Source organism: Papio anubis, chromosome 4 (assembly GCF_008728515.1).
Source record: "Papio anubis isolate 15944 chromosome 4, Panubis1.0, whole genome shotgun sequence".
Lineage (NCBI taxonomy): Eukaryota > Metazoa > Chordata > Mammalia > Primates > Cercopithecidae > Papio > Papio anubis.
In genome coordinates, this window is record NC_044979.1 from 55,084,348 (window position 1) to 55,101,229 (window position 16,882).

At 37.5% G+C, this 16,882-nt stretch overlaps 1 protein-coding gene across 3 annotated transcripts in view; it reads left to right on the plus strand.

Annotated features, from left to right (window-relative positions):
- RELN (reelin) overlaps positions 1 to 16,882 on the plus strand; it is a 508,320-nt gene that overhangs the window by 262,672 nt on the left and 228,766 nt on the right. For all 3 annotated transcript variants that reach the window (XM_003896435.5, XM_017957037.3, XM_003896436.5), the window contains exons 9-10: positions 8,469 to 8,565; positions 11,670 to 11,910. In XM_003896435.5, the coding sequence (XP_003896484.1) occupies positions 8,469 to 8,565; positions 11,670 to 11,910 (338 nt within the window). The remainder of the gene's footprint in view (positions 1 to 8,468; positions 8,566 to 11,669; positions 11,911 to 16,882) is intronic.

Sequence of the window (16,882 nt, forward strand, 5' to 3'; positions counted from 1 at the left end):
ATGAACTCATCCTTTTTTATGGCTGCATAGTATACAGATAGTATACACATGGTGTATATGTGCCACATTTTCTTAATCCAGTCTGGCAAACAACTTTTACTGTTGGTATAAATGGGCAGAGGGAAAAGAGCACTGATTTGGGAGTCAAGCCATATAGTCCTTTCTCTGTCAGTTGAACTCGCCACATAACCGTGGGTAGTGGTAGAGGCTGCCTGGGCCCCTCACAAGTAAGCACGTTCATCTTTGTGTTCTCTTAAATGTCTTACCACTGTGGTCCTAAGTCCTAGAACTGGGTAACAACAATGAACCATGAGTTAAGCAGGAATTTAGTTTGGCTGAAAACATGGTTATTATGTTTTCTGTTTCAATTAAGGCAGCCCTTACAAGAAATATTAAAGCAGTCACCATATCTTTAACCAATTGTAGTTAATTTATACTTGTAGCTTATTTTATCACCAGGGAAAGATATTAAACAGAGGAACAGAAATGTAGCATTGGCAGAACCATGTGATGTTGTTACCCAGGTAATACTTGGTGCCAGCCTGAGATGCTGCCCTTCTGGCTCTTCCTAGAAGAGCATCAGTGTTTGTAATAGTGGACAGGGGCTGTAAATCACCTCATCTCCCTATCCTGCTGAAAATAGGTACTACAGAAAAGTTATTAATAATAATAGTATTATTGTATTTCCAAAAGACACTCTTCCTGGAGTTTAACTGACGAGTCTCGGAAGGGCTTTATTGCCTTCATTGATTCAAGTGTTCATTGAGCTCCTCTTCTGTGTGAAGCAGCTCTCAAGGCACTTAAAATTTGTGAAACAAAATCTTTGCTCTGGAGGGGCCAACATTCTGGTGAGAGGAGGCAACCATCAAATAAATGAACATGTCAGGGAGTAATAAATGCAATGAAAAAATTAAATCAGAGGTCAGTGAGTGATGGGGTTAGCATTTTATTACAGGTGGCCAGGGTAAGGCATCTGAGGGGCATAACCATTAAACAGAGGCCCAAATCATGTAAGAGAGCTAACCGAGCAGAAGGACCAGCCAGCATCAAGAGTCTTACCCACTGGTGTTTGGGTGGCCACAGCAGCCCTTATGGAAATGTCAGTACTAAATGATGTTTTACTTCTTAAGTAAGAAGGGCTGTTTAGAGGGTCTGTTTTTCCTACTTTTTTTTCTGAATGACAGCTGAGGTTAAAAGAAATGAGTCTGAATCACAAGACAGCAACTAGGCTTTTGAGTTCACATATACTTCTAACATAAGAGATACTTTTAATAGTTGGTCACCTCATTGATGAATTGATTGATTAATTCATCATCTTGGCCTGGCTTCCTATGACAAAAGTGGGAAGTTACTTGTCTATTTTATCTAAATGATACCAGGGACAGTAGTATTTTAAATAGAACCAGAGTAAAAGTAGATACCTATTTCAGTTGTAATTTTAGATTAGGTAAAGTAGTTCCTAGATCAGACCAAGTTTACAATAAAATATTTGTTAGAATTATACTGATGAATCTCTCTAACATTAAAAGGTAGCAACAGTTTAGAAATATCTGTCATTCTTTTTATTCCTTCATTTTTAAATAACAAGTACTTTATGGTAAAATTGTAACTTTAGAAATAGTTTTTTGTTTGTTTTGCTTATCTGAGAGGTCAAATTTTTGTAAAAAAGAATAGATTTGCGGTCGGGTGTGGTGGCTCATGCCTGTAATCCCAACACTTTGGGAGGCTAAGGCAGGCGGATCACAAACTCAAGAGATTGAGACCGTCCTGGCCAACATGGTGAAACTCTGTCTCTACTAAAAATACAAAAATCAGCTGAACGTCGTAGCACCCGCCTGTAGTCCTAGCTCCTTGGGAGGCTGAGGCAGGAGAATTGCTTGAACCCGTGAAGCGGAAATTGCAGTGAACCAAGATCATGCCATTGCACTCCAGCCTGATGACAAAGTAAGGCTCCGTCTCAAAAAAAAAAAAAAAGAAATAGATTTGCAAGCCATCATGGAATGTGTTATTTAGGAAGCAAATATGAATTACATGCATATCTTAAATTTATGATTGCAGTATTATGTCAGGTTAACACTTTTCACATAATTGAGTTGGAAAATGTTGGGATATTACTTTTCTTGGAATGCAACATTTTTAGCTCTCTTTATAGTGCCTTCCCATAGTTTTTTGTTTTTTTTTTTTAAGCAAATACGTAATAAAGAAATTCTTTAGAAGGTTAATTTTTGTGTATTTCTTTTGAGCGCCCAGTTAGGAGGTTCTCACATTGATCTGGGTGAAAAATGATCTAAGGAGGTGGTGGTGAAGGGAAAAAACAGGTATAAATTTAATAACTATGTAGGGCTGGGTATGGTGGCTCACGCTTGTAGTCCCAACTACTTGGAAGGCTGGAGTGAGAGAATATCTTGAGCCCAGGAATTTGAGGCTACACGAACTCTGATCCCACCACTGCACTCTAGCCTGTGCAACATAGTGAGACCCCTGTCCATAAACAGATGAGCAAAAGGAGGGTCTACAGGTTTGGGTGGCAGGCTATGAGGGCAGGGAAAGGAGAGGAATGGTCAAGGAATGTGCAGAGAAGTGATGCCCAAGTACACATGGTATTTCTTCTTGGTTCAGTTTTTCTGTAATCTTCTCCCATGGTAAAACCTGAGAGAGAGTTGAGATGATGACTAGCAGCGGGGTTAAAGGTTCAGTCCTTTTGGTTTTTCTCTCTTTATCAAAAACAAGACTATTATGGCCTTAAGTCATGAGCCTGAGTAGAAGCAGCAGCACATAAACCCGTCCTAATACATTCATGTACCCTGTGAAAATGTAGCACTATTGGGAAAAAAAAAAAAAAAGATAAAGAAAGAAGAAGAAGAAAGTGTTTTGTACACCAGGAGAAGTATAGTGAAGTAGTCGAAAGCATGGATTTATATCTACTCCATTCTGAATCTCATTTGTTAGTAGGTGTCCTTGGATGAAATTTTTACTCTTTACCTTAGTTTCCTTACTTGTAAAGTAGAAATGTCTATAGCAGAGCCTATCTGTTCAGAACCCCTATAATTGTTCTCTTGAGTTGCTGGAAATTTTTTTGGATGGGTACTATTAAAATTCTAACTAATCAGATTTTCTGGTTTCTTTGGATGCTTGGAACTGCACAATTAAATTTTTAACTCCACTCTAGCAATTGTTTAGACCTTATGAAGTGTATCTCTTTTCCTAATCTGTCTTACTAGCCTACTCTCAGAGCAGCTCCCTGTTTTTTTTTTCAACAAGTAAAAGGAGATTCTTCTCTTTCCCTACTACTATATTTGCCAATGATGCTAACAAATATTTGGGCTACTCAAGTTAGGTCTCAGTTTTCATATTGTTATTGAATTTATAGCATGTCCAGTAAAGAGTAGGGGAATAGCCCAAAGTAAAAGAAACTATAGAGGAAAAGTGTACTGTAAGTTCTTTAGTAAGTAGTAGCTGAATTTAATATTTAGTCCATGAACAAATATGATCGGGCATTACCTCCTTTTTCTGGGATAAATGAATTTAAACAATAAAATTTAAAAATATTCAATCATAGCTAAACTTTATTAAATAGTATGCACCAGTAACTAATTTCTAAGTACTTTTCTTGTGTTAATGCCTTAATTTTTACAACAGTTCTGTGAATCAGTTGCTGTCGTTTTTCACATTTTACAAGTGCAGAACGCCACACAGCTTAAGACATGTCAAAGGTCACACATCTTAGAAGTGTCAAAGCTCAGATTGCAACCCTGGCAGCCTGTCTCCTCTATCCATTCTCCTAACCCTACACATACTGCCTCTCTGGAAGATATGTTATATCAGAGGCAATTTTACTCTAAAAAGTGGAGTACAAAATTATATAGAATGGTTAGTAGTGCTAATAAGCATTGAATTCATTATCATGTAGGCTTCTCTCAAGAAAAATTAAGTATGATCTGTTAAAGGCTAGGTGATGCATTGTAAGATACACCTACCATCAGATTTTTCTCGTTACTTCATCATATTACAAATTAGAGAACCATTTTTCTATAAGGTTACAATTTTATTATATTTCTTCCTAAACACCAAAGTGTTTTAGGTTTTTTTGTTTGTTTGTTTGTATTTGAGGTGGTGTCATTCGAAATGAAGAGACACACAGAATATCTGGTTACTGGAAAATCAATACTTCTGATTTTGACTTACTAAGATTAATATGCCCATTTAGGAGGTAAGAATGAAGTATGTGAGGTGATGGATGTGTTAATAGGCTGATCTAATCATTCTGGAATGTATACATATATCATAACAGCACACTGTACCCCATAAATCTGTGCAATTATTATAAATTAAAAATTAATAAAAAATATTTGGGAGTAAGAGGAAAAGGGCCACAAAGGAGACTCAGAAGCAATGGCCAGTGAGGCAGGAGAAAAATCAAGAGGGTGGTGGAAGTGAAGAGAAAAGAACATCCCAGAAATATCGGATCAGCCTTGACAAATCCTGCTGCAAAGTCACATAACCTGAATTTGGGAAAGCAATCTGTTGATTTGGCAGCATGAACTCCCCAGTGACCTGGGGACTAGCCAAGAGTGGTATCAACGGAGTATTTGAGAGGAGAAGCCTGGATGGAGTGGGGAAAAGAAAATAAATTGTGAGAAAGTGGAGGCAGTCACTGGACAGCCAACTCCTTGGAGAAGTTTTGCCCGAAAAGGGAGCAAAAGTAGGAAGGGAAGGAGCAGAAGGTGGGCCCATGACATCAAGAAAGTATTTTGGTTTTTTTTTTTGTTTGTTTTTTGTTTTCTTTTTTAGATAGGGGATGAGTTGTATATTGTTAGATGTTTGTAAGATAATAGACATTATCCAGGAAATTCATTGGGAGAAATTGATGATGCAGGAGGAAGAGTGGAGGACTCTTAAGAAGCAAGGCAAGGTGGGATCTAAATAGACCACATGAGGAAGTTAACCTTTGATTATAGCAGAAATATTTCATCCACCGTAAGAGGAGGATGGCAGAAAACACTGGTAGGATGGTATGTGTGGATTTGTGGGTGAAAAGATGAGGGCATTATAATCTGTGTTCCTATTTTTTGTAATTACATGTTTTACATTGTTAACCTAGTAAGAATGAACTTACACATAGGATTTTACATTAAAATGCTAGAAAATTTTTAAAAGCCAGAATTTTTATATTTAACTTGATCATACAAAGGAAGTTATTAAAATGACAAATTCATAGGCACAATTGGTAACAATTTGCCTTATATATTATGGGGTTGAGTAAACAATATGATAGTGTGACAGTTGCTATGACTGTTGGTTTATCTTTATCATTCACCAATTTATTTGTCAATTTAAAATCAAGAATTGATAACTAAGACCACTGGAACCATTTACCTTTCACAAAAAAAAATCCTTTCTTCTCCCAAACTGGCGGCATAGAAGTATTCTGTGTGCATCAGTGTGTGAGGGCCAGATTTCTCAGACTGTGTGGGGACCTCAGTAAATTCATGATGTTTGCTAATTTTGTTTATGACTACCAAACCTTAGAAACCCTTACTCACTTTTACCCTTGTTGTGGGTAAAAATGAAGTATATGGGCTTTGCTCATTTGCCTGAAAGTACAAAAGAAAGTGCTTGCATTTGTAGACCAGTTTAAGTTCATCAGTTCCTCTCAGACCACACCTTGATAGCCATGATTCTCCATTACCTTTCCTCCTTCAACAACTCCTTAAATTCTTAAAAAATTGCTGCCTCAGAGTGAAGGATTACATTGGAAGTGACCTGAAGGAGGAAAACGAACAGGCAAGTAAGATGATATTTTGCATTTGACATTTGAAATTGTCCTTCCTTTCTGGTTTTAAATTTCAACTTTGGCAATAAATACCTCTGATTTAAGAGAGGAAATAAAGAAGTGCCTGTTACAGGTGCTGCCTGCTTAGCATTGCCTCCTCACTCCCTAAGAAGATACCTTGAGGGGTGTCACAGTGTCTGGGCACAGGGAGCCAGGAGTGACATTAAGCACCTGGGTACATGACAAAGGGATGAGCAATGACTAACTCTTTCCTCCTCTCACCCCAGACAGAGTCAAGCAGCCATTTCAATCTGGGCAAGAACAAAACATATTCTGCTGACCAAAGTCTATGGGACAGTGGGATTGCAATTTGGAGGGTTTGTGTGAAGAAAAAGCTTACCCAGTTATACATACAGCAACACCGGGCGGGAGTAGGGAATCATTTATCATTGGCCTGGTATGTTTGGAAGGGTAATCTGGTGGGAGTGGCCTCTAAGTGAGGCAGATTTCCAAAGCTGAGAGCTCTCTTGGGAAGTGCTCCTTCCAGCTGGTACCTTCCACCTCAGTTCCTCTGGCATGGGCAGTGCCTCTCCACTGGCTGACCACTCATACCCTGAGCCCCAATCATGGTCTTACAGTTGTCCACCCCTCTGTTGGAATCTCTTTGCCTTTTTGGTCATCTTTTTACATATGAATGCTTCAAGATAACCCTGGGCTAGTTCTGTTTCTTAGGGTACACATTTGATCTGTAGGATCTGTGCACCTTTACCCCACTGGGGATGGAAGTGCAGCTTTTCCCTCAAAGGACTGAGGAATTGTTACAAGCACAGAGGTAACACGATTCCGCTGACTTGCAGAAAGAGCGCTGGCAACACTAGCTGGGTGAGAACCGGTGAGGGTGGGACAGGGAGACTAACTATTCACTATCACTATTGCAGAGATCTGGCAAGAGCCAGTGAGAGTCCCTTGACGTGGCAAGGAAGAGATGCATTCAACAAAAACTAATGTTTTAGATATAAGAAAATGTTACTGAGTGGCTGAGGAAAAGTGAGTCATCTGCTGGGTGCCTTTTTATTTTCTAGATGCATAAAAAAGTTAACCTCATGACACTGAGATGGTAGCATAAGAAAATAGACAAGAGAAGTCATATTTGTCATCAAGGCTATATTTTGACACATTTTTATTTTTGTGTGTATCAGCTTTCCTTCTCTTTCTTAATTTGTAAACAATTCACAAGAAATTGCATTCTGTAAGGAACATTTTTGGTTATCATTTGTAGAATGCTTTCCTTTTGCAGAGACTTGCCTTATACATTTGCTTTTAAGTAGTTATGGTGTGTAAGACATAAAGGAAGCACACGAGTAACATTTAAATTCTTGAAGCTAATTTGAACTTTCCTTCAAAATCAGATTCTCTGCTAGACCTCATTCTTGTTTGTATTGAAGTTTGTCCTACATAATCCTTCCTGTCACCATTTCCAGTCGCACAGTTTGATATTTATTTTAAGCACCTGCTCAAGAAAAGTAGAATTTTAGCAACAATTAAAGTAGCATAAGGCGGGTTTCCATTTGAGATCAGGGTTGCTCGGTAGCTTTCCTTTGAATATCCTTTTCTTTCATGCTTTTTCACTTACGTTTTGGCTGTGAGAATAAATCTAGGAAAACTGCTGTTTGGCCTTTTAGTACACTGCCAGTTCTGGCAATTACCAACTAACTGGTTTTGTACTAAACGCCACTGAGATAAAATAAATGAGTCTGATTAAAGCTTGGAACCCCTGAGCACTACAAATGTAAAATTTTCAACAGATGCCATTTGCTGAAACTGAGGCTCCTCTAGCAGATGGGTGAAAGTTAAACATAAATCGCACTATTTCTTTTTCTTTTGGTTCAGTCGTTTTAAAGATAGTATAAAAATTTGTGCTACATCCGTTACAATACTCTTCTGGCAAGTGTTTCAGGGCTGTTTTGGGCATTCTGAGAGCTTTGAAATTGGAGTCATGCTATGCTTTATTATATGAATTCATTCGATATGGGGAAACAGATTCTTATCAGCTTAAAAATTTTCTTTGGTGCTAGTGTTTCCACTATTGAAAATAATAATGATAAATAATCACCAAATATTCAAAGGGACACAATCTGTATTTGAAATCTGTAATGCTGGGCTATGGGAGAGTAATACCAATCACATCCGTAATAGGACTCATTCATTTAGTATCTGAGTTTTCTTTACAGTATTTTAGTTTCTCATGTACCGTCTCATCATTTAGATAATACACACACAGAAAAAGAATGGTGTTTTTATTCTTCAATGGAATGACTTATGTACCATTTAATGTAATCACTCCTAATTGATATTAACTTGCAAGAACCATGATGACCTCATTAGCCATCCCATAATACTTAATTATTTCTTGGCATAGCACTAAGTATTTATTTTACAATTAAATTTAGTAGTTCATGTATCTCTAAAGAAATCTGTAATTTTTATTTATTTTACCTTTTTTTCTGGTTCCTAAGATTATCAAATGATAGTTACCAGAACAGATCACAGGAAATTTCAGCATCGTTAGAAGAATGGGGAAGTTACCAGACAAATATCTAATAGTTTAAAGGTTATCTAAAATATTTATCAGAAAAGATAATATGTATTTGCATTATTTTTTAACCTTGAAATTTATTGTTATTGCTATTTACAGGGTCAGGTTCATGTCGCTTTAGTTATTCAGACCCCAGCATCATCGTGTTATATGCCAAGAATAACTCTGCGGACTGGATTCAGCTAGAGAAAATTAGGTTTGTTGTAATTTAAAGTATTTTCTTAAATTCTGACATAGATGGAATTCTACTCTCCTATATGCCTTTAATCCACCACCAACTTTTTCTTTAGGGTGAAAAGGACTCTGGTTGTTAATTATGTTGAATTCTATGGATGCACATGTTATGACCGGCCCTGCTCAGAGAAGATATTATTAAAAGTGTCATTTTCCATTCAGAACTTCCTCCTGTCAGCAGTACTTATAACAAATTATTTTTGGTAAAAGAAAATTTGCGATCATAGCTTTTATGGTACCATTCTCCACAAAATAATATCACCACCCATTGCTCTAGGTGGCCTAACTCTGGCCTGCCTTATGGTCTGGAAGTACATCAGATGACTACTTAAATCCCTTCCAGTCTGTGATGATATTGAGTTAATAGCCACAAGGCCTTTTACATCTAATCTCCAGTTCTGTCACATCCTTTCTAACTTCCCTGAGGCCAGTTCTAAAATTCTATTGTCATAATTGTGATGCGACTTGTAATTACCTATTACATTTTCTTTATTAAAAAATATCCCTCAATAAGAAAATAAGGTAGGATGCTTGAGGATGAAGAAATTCATTCATGTTAAAAAGATTTGGCTAGATTAGCAAAACTCAAATTATGTTTGCCACTACTGAAGAGTTTAAACCATGAAATAAAATTCTAAATGGATACTTAATTTTAGGTATAAGATATTTAAAGGAAAAAAATAGCTTAAACTTTTATAAAGTGATTTTTTTTTTTTTTTTTGAGACGGAGTCTCGCTCTGTCGCCCAGACTGGAGTGCAGTGGCCGGATCTCAGCTCACTGCAAGCTCCGCCTCCCGGGTTCACGCCATTCTCCTGCCTCAGCCTCCCGAGTAGCTGGGACTACAGGCGCCAGCCACCTCGCCCGGCTAGGTTTTTGTATTTTTTAGTAGAGACGGGGTTTCACCGTGTTAGCCAGGATGGTCTCGATCTCCTGACCTCGTGATCCGCCCGTCTCGGCCTCCCAAAGTGCTAGGATTACAGGCTTGAGCCAATTATGATTGGGTTAGCTCTTAAGTTAGCATAACTTAAGTGGAATATTTTCTTATCAGTTTTGTGACAGCTTTCTTTTTTTCTACCAGCTGTTTTCTTTATTATAGTTCCATATTAAAAGAACTATTATTTAGGGTAGTAGAATAAATATTAGGCTGTCAGTATAATACTAAGCCAGTTTGTCTAAAGTTTCTTTGGTAGTGCTGTTTAAAAATAATAATAATAAAAACTTCACAAATCTTTAGTCTAACCAAAAACTGAGAAAAGTGTTTCTAACTCATGGATTTTAATAGATTGTCTCTCTCTGTGTCAGGACAAAATATAATGTATGGGCACCTGATACAAGCTGAGCGCTGACATACTGTGACAATTTTATAACAGAACATTTTGCTATTCTTTGCAATTTCTAGTAGTTATGAAAATGCATTCATATTAAATATTTCTATAAATGGCTTTAAACAAAGAATCATAAATATTGAAAATTTTAGCTATATTTCCATTTTTTTCTCTTTCTAGTATGCTATATATCATAGTTTAAGTAAATTATGGTACATATTTCTTGCTGGAAAACAGCTACAAGTTTTTGATATGATGAACAATGAAACTACATATTTAATTAGAACATATAAAGATCGTGTTCAGCAGAACCCATCTATTTTTCACTAAATGGTACTTTAAGTTTTAGGCCATGTACCAAACCAATGCAAATTTCCCTTACCAATGGAGGTTAGAGTGAAAGTGCTCCCAATCACTACCTAAATATATTCTCTTCATCAATTTCAATTCTTTGGGAAGCTAAAAGCATAGTCATCATGAAATATTTTAAAAGAAAAGGGAATTGATTACCCCCAAAGGTAAGGTACACCATCTATAACCTATGGTGACAATTTTACGGATATATATGTGCTTCATTGATGAGTGAGAAATATGGCTCTTCTCTAGTCCTTTCAAAACTGATTTATGACAAGCCCAGGGTACCGCTAGTTTGCATTTTAGTACCACTTTTAATCTTAGCAAAGGCAATCATTTTTACTACAGCAGGTTTCTACTTTGGTGGAAGAAAATGTTTAATAAAAATATTTTATTATATAGCAGAAGGATCTAGATTCTAGTAGAGGTAATATAGAAAATCATGTTATATCATGTTTTTAAGGATGATCTATGTGAAATGGTGAGGTATTATAAGTGAGAGCATTTAATTATGGCAAATCTCACATTTGATACAGACTAAACATGAAAACATATCTGGTTAGTAGAAATAAAAATAATTTAGATTGATTATTAAACATATTGCACACAGTGGTTTCTAATAGGTGAATAATTTCAAAGTAAGAATCAACATTAAGATCACAGCTTTGCCAGGCACGGTGGCTCACGCTTGCAGTCCCAACACTTTGGGAGGCTGAGGCAGAAGGGATCACTTGAGCCCAGGAGTTTGAGACCAGCCTGGGCAACATAGCAAGACCTATTTCGACAAAAATAAAAATAAAAATTAGCTGGGTCTGGTGATGGATGCCTATAGTCCTAGCTACTCAAGGAGGGAGGATCACTGGAGCCAGGAGTTCAAGGTTACAGTGATCTGTGATAGCACCACTGCTCTCCAGCCTGTACAACAGACCAAGACCCTGTTTTAAAAAAAAAAAAAAAAAAATCACCCTTTTATAATTTTTCTCCTTATTATTGAGTAACCTGTTTTAGATTGTATGTTTGCCATGTGCAAAAAATTGTGCTGGATATACTTTGTGATTTGTAATTTTTTTACATAAGCCATAACAGTATGTACCATTTTCTCTTTAATTTTTCCCTTACTGACTTACTTGAACATACTTAATGCCTGACTTGTGTTCCATGTAAACCTTTTGTAGGTATTTAATACTTGAACTGTCATCATTCAATATGAAAATCTTAATAGTCAGCAAATATTAAAAGATTTAAGGGCTACGAGATTGTGGGTATTTTATTGGTAATAAATATAACATTCTTGAGATCATGAAACTACAACCTTAAGAAACAAATTCATCTCTAAGAAAGAAAAAGTCAACATTGCTGAACTTCCCATCTCTCTCTATGTTCCAGAGCCCCTTCCAATGTCAGCACAATCATCCATATCCTCTATCTTCCTGAGGACGCCAAAGGGGAGAATGTCCAGTTTCAGTGGAAGCAGGAAAATCTTCGTGTAGGTGAAGTGTATGAAGCCTGCTGGGCCTTAGATAATATCCTGATCATCAATTCAGCTCACAGACAAGTCATTTTAGAAGATAGTCTCGACCCAGTGGACACAGGCAACTGGCTTTTCTTCCCAGGAGCTACGGTTAAGGTTAGAGCTCTTTTTGGTTTGGGGGTTGTTTTAATCCTTCATCTCCTTTCTAAAAGTGAAGCTCAATAAACCAAATTGTATAAAGATAACTATTTTACGAAAACCACTATTAAAGGAATAGATAATATACTTATTTATCTTACTGTACCTTTTAAGGATGGAGAGTCATTGGTGTAAAACATTCACTTATTCATTCATTTAACAAGTATTTTTGAGAACCCACTGTGCCATGTACTGGGCTGAACCCAGAGAATGTAACCACAAAAAGTTAGATGTGTCTCTTCCTATTGTGTGGATGTCAGTTTAGTTGGGGGGAGTTAAATATGTCAACATGCAAATACGAAACAGCCTAATGGTTATGATTTGCTGGGAAAGTTCAGAGTATTGAGAAAGTACAATATAACCAATGCAGACTTGGGGGTTACAAAGGCAGGGTAGGAGAATAGGGACTCCAAGTAGAGACTAAACAGTACTTTGGAGTTGGCCAGATAGGAGGAATCGTGTGTCTAGATTTATAAATCAGATACATTAAGGCTGGGTTGTGGGCTGAGTGTGTCCCTCCACCTCCCCAGGATTCATACATTGAAATCCTAACTCCAATACAATGGTATTAGAGGTGGGACCTTGGGAGGTAATTAAGTGACAAGGGTACAGACACTCCAGAGAGCACATTGAGAACCAGAAAGTAGCCCTTACTGAACACCAAATCTTCCAGTGCTTTGGTCTTGGACCTCCCAGCCTCCAGAACTATAAGAAATATTTGTTGTTTAAGCCACCCGGTCATAGTACTCTGTTATAGCAGCCCAAACTAAGGCTGGAAGGTGAGAGCACAAAGTAAAAGTCTTAGGCGAAATTCAGAATAGTTGTCTAATACATTTTAAGTTGAGACTTGTGATAGAAAAGTCTGAAGACATGGCCAGTGACAAGACCTGGAAGATCTTGCAAGAGTCTGTAGAGTTTGAATTTTTATCTTGAAGGTGATAGCCACTGAAGTGCTTTAAATAGGAGCCAATCATATTTGTTTTTGAAATATCCCTTTGAGGATAGAGGACTGAACGGAAGGAAGAAAGAGCACATCCAGAGAAACCAAACAGGAGGCTTATTATAGTAGTTCAATGGGAGATCATATTGGCCAGAATTAGGAGTGAGAGGATGGAAAAATGTGGCTATTTCAGTTTTTAGGACAGGGAACAGAAAAGGTTGGGGACGTATTGAGAAGACAAAAGAATGTTAGATGTCAGGGACAAGGTGTAGGCAACTGGGTGGACAGGTGCTGTTCATTGAAAAGGAAACATAGTGAGGAAGCAGTTTTGCTAGAAGTTGGTGAGTTCTTTTGGACATATCAATTTTGATTATCTTCAGGGAAAGCAAGAAGAACGATTTGATGGGAGGGTAGATGTTTGGGTGAGAAACTCAGAGAAAGATCCAAATTTGGCAATCATTAGGCTTATGAATGGGAATTGAAATCATGGGCTTGCCTGCCCGGAGAGTGCATGAAATTGCACTTGGGTGATACGAAAATGCCATGAGACCCTCAACAGTATCCTCTCAAGTTTCTAACATATGAAAATAAAATACGAACACAGCTTGAAGAATTTTTTAAAATCTGTCTCACAGCTACAGAACATCCCGAGCTAGAAAGGGGTGAGGATCGCAAGAAAAGTAGCAAGTAGAATAGAAAGATCGAGAATGCTCACCTCCTTTTAATAATAGAGTTGAGCACCAAAAAAACTATTACAAATTATTTGGTGAACCCTCAACACAGGAACTCTCCTGATGCAAATGACTTCTTGCTTAACAAGTCAAACCCTAGTCATGTTGCTTTGATTTGAAAGTATACTAATTGATGTTAGGAACAGGCATTATCTTTGCTCAATACAAGCAGTAAACCTTATGGAAATTTATTCTGACAGAATCTGAAGTCATGGCTCCTTAAAGAGCCATGGATTTCTTTTGTATGAGTCTAGAAAAAAACATTTGTCAGAATAGCCTATGTCATATCCCACTACCACTTGATTAAAAGAGGAATTTCTGCTGTCATTGTTCAATGTTGGCAAGCAGATGCATAAACCCAGGAGACCTCAGGGCCTGGGATTCACATTTTGCCATGATGATCATTTATCATTTCGTCTGAGTACCCTTTATGGCATAAATGTACTTTCTGTTTCATTTTACAAGCCATTACACTAATCTAATTAGCTATTCGGTTTCTCATTGCATGTATTTGGTACCACCCATGATAAAAATGCATGAAGTATGGTTTTGCTTCGGTAGTAATTTTAATTATATTACAACTTTATGTGGAATATGCTTTGCTTTGTGGTCCCTCATCCTACTCATAAGCTTTCCAATCACACGTTTGAGACTTGCCAAGTGACCTATGTCTATTAAGGAAAAAAAATCATTGTAGTAATGATTTATAACATTATCTTTGACTTGGCCATTGGGTAGAAATTTTTCTCTGATGTTTCTTTTTAAAACTTCAAATAAATGCATTAATAAAATCTAAGAATTTGTCATTTTAATTCATTTACATGACTGCCCTTTTGTTTTTTGGTTTCACCATCTGAGAATGAAAGAATTGCTTTTGCCAAGTGATTTAGAATTCTAGAAATAAAAATTGTTTCTTTAGACTATATGCAACTTCTTTGTCAAATATTGTTTCTTTACTTGACGGCCTCTGAGGTAAAAGCTAAATACAGCAAATTAGAAAGCATATCTCAATGTTCCTATTGGTCACAAGGTGTTTTTCAAGCATTGCTTTATTTTGGACTTTTAGTTTTTAGAGTTGTATTATTTATTCAACCTACTCATTAAAAGTTTCCAAGATGGCCAGGCACAGAGGCTCATGCTTGTAATCCCAGCATTTTGGGAGGCCAAAGTGGAAAGATCACTGGAGGCCAGAAGTTTAAGACTTGCCTGGACAACATAGAGAGACCCTGTCTCTACAAAAGTTAAAAAAAAAAAAATTAGCCAGGCGTGGTGGTGCACACCTGTAGTCCCAGCTACGCCAGAGGCTGAGATGGGACCATTGCTTGAGCCCAGGAGTTCAAGGTGCAGTGAGCTATGATCTGGAAAAAAAAAAAAAAATTCCAAGGTGTTTCCATCTTGATTATCTCAAAGAGTACATTACAAAATGGAGCTATTTATGGAAAAATTTCCAAGCACAGTTAGGATTACCTTTGATCAAGTAATGAAAGCTACTTTTATTGAACACTTACTCTTCTAGGCCCTCACTATTCCAGACGCACACACACATCATCATCATCGTCATCGTTATCATCATCATCATCATCATCTCATTTAACTGGACCCTCATAAACCTTTAAAGAAGATGCTGTATTAGTCCCATTTTTCGTATGTGTAAAGTGGAGCATAGAGGGTGTTAAATACCTTGTCCAAAATACACCTCTCACCAGTAGCAGGATAAGGATTCAAATCCAGGAACTGACTTTAGAACTCTTGCTCTCAGTTGCCACATAGCTTTGCTCTCACAAGTAGTGAGTAACTGACATGCTTCTTGATTGTCTTGTGTTTCTTCCCAACATATACCTGTTAAATTATCTGCATGTTTTCTCCCCCATCACTCTCTGGCTGCAGGTTAAAAGATTCGTGTTTTTCTCATGTCTCTTGATCTTGCTCCAGCTTTGTTCCATGCGTACCACCTGTTCCTTCCTCCAGAAGACTGATTTTGTTATACATTACAGTTTAACAAGTGCAACCCAAGCACTGTTTGCTTCCCTTTCTTCCACATCATAACAGCTGATTTTGTTTTCAAAATTCTAGTTACTGGCTCATCTTAGGCATTGATGGGCAACCTATTGTGTATTTAAGGAGGAATAAGTATTAAAATATTTCCTTTATGAAGGCAGGAGGTGTTTTCAGTAATCTACAGAGGAGGTGAAATAGAGTAGGGGCCTTGGAACAATAAAGAAAGAGAAATCAACAGTCTAATGTGGCCAACTGCCTGGCAAGATGTTGGAACCAAGAATCATCCAAAGGGATGCCACTGGCAAAAACTCTAGCATCATTCCTTAACACATACTACATTATGCTGCCTCCATGCTTAAGACCTTTGATGACTTCCTATGTAGGCCTAGAGGATACAAGCCAAAATCCCTCACTTATAATTCAAGGCCCTTTCCAATTTTCATCCAGCCTAATTTCCTTTTTTTTTTTTTTTTTTTTTACCTTTTTTCATCCTTTGTTTTTTTTTAATTTTCCTGGATTTTGTTATATTCCTTTTATATATGCATACTTTAAGTTCTGGGATACATGTGCAGAACATGCAGGTTTGTTACATAAGTGTATGTGTGCCATAGTGGTTTGCTGCACCTATCAACCCGTCATCTAGCTTCTAAGCCCCACACGCGTTAGGTATTTCTCCTAATGCTCTCCCTCCCCTTGCTCCCCAACCCCCTGACAGGCCCCAGTGTGTGATGTTCCCTTCCCTGTGTCCATATGTTCTCATTGTTCAACTCCCACTTATGAGTGAGAACATGTGGTGTTTGGTTTTCTGTTCCTGTGTTAGTTTGCTGAGAATGATGGCTTCCAACTTCATCCATGTCCCTGAAAAGGACATGAACTCATTCTTTTTATGGCTGCATAGTATTCCATGGTGTATATGTGCCACATTTTCTGTATCCAGTCTATCATTGATGGGCATTTGGGTTGGTTCCAGGTCTTTACTATTGTAATTAGTCATCCAGCGTAATTTTCATCCTCATCTCCTGATCCACTGTGCTCCAGCGTCACAAATACAGCCAACTGAGAAATTCTCACTTGCATTCCTTTAGGTGTGGTTTTCCACATTTCTTTATTCCCTTCCTAGTAATTCCCCTCCATCCTTAGGGGCTCAGTTCAAATGCCATTGTCTCTGGGAAGTTTTGCATAGCTAATGTCTCCCTCCTCTTTGTGCTAGTGGAACCATTAAGTTTAACAAACAGGACTTGTCAGGATGGAGACAGGTGAC